This window comes from Quercus lobata, chromosome 10, assembly GCF_001633185.2.
Source record: "Quercus lobata isolate SW786 chromosome 10, ValleyOak3.0 Primary Assembly, whole genome shotgun sequence".
Classification (NCBI taxonomy): Eukaryota; Viridiplantae; Streptophyta; class Magnoliopsida; order Fagales; family Fagaceae; genus Quercus; species Quercus lobata.
The window spans coordinates 18,594,503-18,597,957 of NC_044913.1; the positions used below are offsets into that span (position 1 = coordinate 18,594,503).

General features: G+C 35.7%; 1 protein-coding gene across 2 annotated transcripts; it reads right to left on the bottom strand.

The window, feature by feature from the left end:
* Positions 1-2,800, bottom strand: LOC115965402. Of its 2 annotated transcripts, none has more exons than XM_031084612.1 (6): positions 2,220-2,800; positions 1,718-1,821; positions 1,184-1,456; positions 894-1,104; positions 624-705; positions 1-345 (listed from the first exon to the last, which is right to left on the bottom strand). In XM_031084612.1, exons 1-6 carry the CDS (start codon positions 2,246-2,248, stop codon positions 145-147), a joined length of 900 nt encoding a protein of 299 aa, XP_030940472.1. In that variant the 5' UTR covers positions 2,249-2,800; the 3' UTR covers positions 1-144. The 2 variants fall into 2 exon arrangements, with proteins under 2 accessions (XP_030940472.1, XP_030940474.1); XM_031084614.1 differs by having other exon boundaries at positions 1,184-1,447; positions 2,220-2,798.
* Positions 2,801-3,455: the final 655 nt, after the last annotated feature.

A 3,455-nucleotide genomic window follows, 5' to 3' on the forward strand; every position in this document is an offset into this window, starting at 1 on the left:
TGACACACAATTTCCTAGCTGAATTGATCAACATTTTGTCCCTACAATTTACTGTTACATTCCTGAGTGAAGACTATTGAATCCAAATGCCTCGCATTCCATTTTTTTTTTTTTTTTTTTTGGGTCTGTGTGTGCATTACATTCCTAGTGAAAATAGAAGCAGCAACATTTGACAGGAACCTTGTCTGTTGACCTGAGCTTATTTGCCTTTTCTTTCACCTTAGAGACTTGATTTCTTCTTTTCTCTTCCAACTGTTGTCTTGCTTCTCCTGCTATCTGATCAATCCTTGCTACCTTTTCTTGGTAGTGTCGTAAATTTAAAGCACTTCGCTGCTCCAACTCACCCTGAAATTTCAACAATTAGGGAACTTGTTGTAAGGTCATGCCTCTTTAAGCCTGCATATGTAGAACAAGTAACATAATCCTCTAGGTTAAGGTTAGGCTAGGTTTTTCTATAATTACTCTATCAACTCGAAAGTGTGCAGCTTGCTTGTTAAAGGGGTGTTTCCTTTGCTCTGATATGGGATAGTTGTTCCCTATTTTAAATTTGAGTTGGACAAGTTTTGTGCTGTGAATATTAATTCAAAAACTTAGCAAGTGAACATCAAAGGTTGAGGCAAAACCTTAATTTTTTCCATGTTTAATTTGGCCTGTGTCTTCTTCTCATCCTCCCAAGCAAGTATTTTGGAATTCAAATTCTCATACCTGAAATTTGTGCTTATTATTGAAAATAATTTTGAAAGAAAATGAAACTAAAATCCATATTCTATTAATGTGGGATTATAAGCCACTTGTTGACTATGAAAAGACTACGTATTAAATTTTTGGAATCAATACATGATAATTAACTTGGATTCCAAGAAAGTGAACCATCTCAAAGTATAATCATTTACCGCTTTTTTATCTTTGTCATCTCAGCTTTCTCCCAAGCATCTGCTTTGGTTTCCACATCATTGCGTCCTGATGAATCTCTCATCTGGTTCTGATCTCTATCTGCTGAGGGTGTAGGTCTCATTGAGGATGTATGACTTGGAATCGGAGTTGGAAAAGCCCTCTCTTGTGCCTCCCTTTCCTGCCCTATTGACTTATTTAATGAAACTGTGCCTGATACATACAATCTGTTAATTATTGGACAATGTTTATCATGGTTTTTTTTTTTTTTTTTTTAAACTGTAACATTTACCAGCACTCTTCATTTCTGTGTTTGAGAATATCCTGATTGCTCTACCAGCACTTGAGCTATCATCTTTTCTGCTCTTAATCTTGTTCCGTGACGTTTCAAGATCCTCTCTCCTCTTCTTCTGAATTTCTAATTCAGCTTCTTCAAGTGAGTGAACAGCAAATGCAGCTGCTGCAACAGCAGCTGCAAACTCAATGTCTCCGGAATCATTATCCTCGCTCACTTGACCCGAAAGCCGCCTCCGGTACAAGCCCTGCTCAGCATCATCTAGAAAAGCTAGCAAATGAGATTTAAAAATAAATAAATAAATTCACCAATGAAGCATTTTCATTTCTCTGTGCTTCATTGATTGGCCACCGAAAAAAATTGGAATCTGCTTTCACACACGTCATTGATGAAAAAAAAAGTATCTTGACACAGAAAGCATTAATGATAGAGAAAGCACAAGATTGTGAACTTATGCTCCACGTTTATGGTGTAGAATTACGCAAAATTTGCGCATATATGTGTATTTTGATGATGTGAAAACAATAGTACCTTCATTGAAGGAATCTGATTGTTGAGATAGATGTAGTGGTGTTCTTACTCCAGTGCCACTGAACTCTTCCTGCTTTTCTTTTCTTTGGCCAGAAAATTTCACTCTAACAAGAACAAAGTGGTTAATAATTCTTCAACCATGATTGATGCAAAAGGTATGGAAGAGACTAAGTCTACTCTATTATGTACATTTCAATTGTTACATTAAAAGATTAAATTCACAATTTCCTAATAGCTTAACCTTTTGAGACAATTGATCATTTTTCAAGGTATCAAAGCAAGTTGTCCTGGCTTCAAACCCTATCTTCGCCTTAGGCCCAAACGTGAAGGGCGGGTGTTAGATTAAATGATTAAATCAGTAATTTATCATCAATGAAGACTTACATGCCATATTTTTTCTAGTTATTATATATGTTCTGTATTCCTTTTTATTTCTAAGTTCAAGAAAATTTCACAAAGACTTGCCAAGAAAATACAGATTTTGGGTTGGGTTAGAGGGTACCTCCTTTGCTCCTTAACCAAAAGATCCATTGTCCAAAAACTCTTCTTGTTGATTTCCCAATCTGATTGGCCTGATTATTCAATGGTGTCTGTCTGTGAGGAAGACTAGAAGCAAGAATTGATCACAATGCAGGTTGAACTGATTTTAGCTTGGTGAACAGGATAGGCGGCAAGCAAGGTAAAATATGCTTTGCATTCAACTGTTGAAGGAAGCAAAGCATTTTCTCCCCTCTAATGGAAGATGCACATGCACACATAAACCTGTGTTTGCAAGTTGTTTCCATTTTTTTTAAGTCCTTTGGCACACAGACATCTTTTTGTATATACATATTCTATGTGTTTAAGTGATGCTGAAGTTTGCAATGAGCTTGAATGGAACCTATTCATCATGTTCCCCACTTAGACATTTCATGCAGTTATTCCTTATTCCATTTGAATGGTAACGGTATAATGTTGTACACCCGGTTAAGCCGAAAGATAGATTCTCTTGTGGCCCACCAGAGGAAGCAAATTCTTGGCTAACCCTCAGTCTCTTCACTGCTAATGCTATTGCTTTGTAAGGCGGGAAACAGTTCATTAGGCTCATTGTTTAATTTGAAGCATCTTTGGATTGCTTGGCTTTGAGGTTTTTAACTCTTTTATATATAGGCTGCAGTTTTGACAAGGTGGTCTACTTGAAGTGATTCCCACTCTTGCTAAACAATGTGTCTCTCTCTCTCTCTCTAAAGATATAATACTACAATAGGAAATAGGAATTGACTAACTATGTGTTATGAAATAGTAACAATGGTTTTATAAGTTAGAAACAAAACAAATAAGAAGACTAAAATACCCTTTTACGCTTTTAGCCTTTAAAGTTTAGGACTGTTTTTATTCTGACATTTTACGTTTTAAAATTTATGCTTTGAACTTTCAAGTTTGATTCCATTTTCATATTAGAATCAAATTTAAGGCCCAAATGTATACTTCAATCTTAAGAAAAGAAAAGAAAAAGAAAGCTAATGTGAACAACATTAATTTTATTTTATTTTTAGTAAGAATTTTTTTTTTCCTTAAATCAAAAAAAAAAAAAAAAAAAATTCTGTACCATACCGAGCCCAACACAAATGGCCATTGTTTGGGCTTGAGCTTTAGGCACACTCCCTCAACAAAGTTCAAATTGCAGCCCAGCCCACACTCCTCCACAGTGATTAGCGCGTGTATATATGCGCCACAATTTCGCACGTGCAAAACAAAA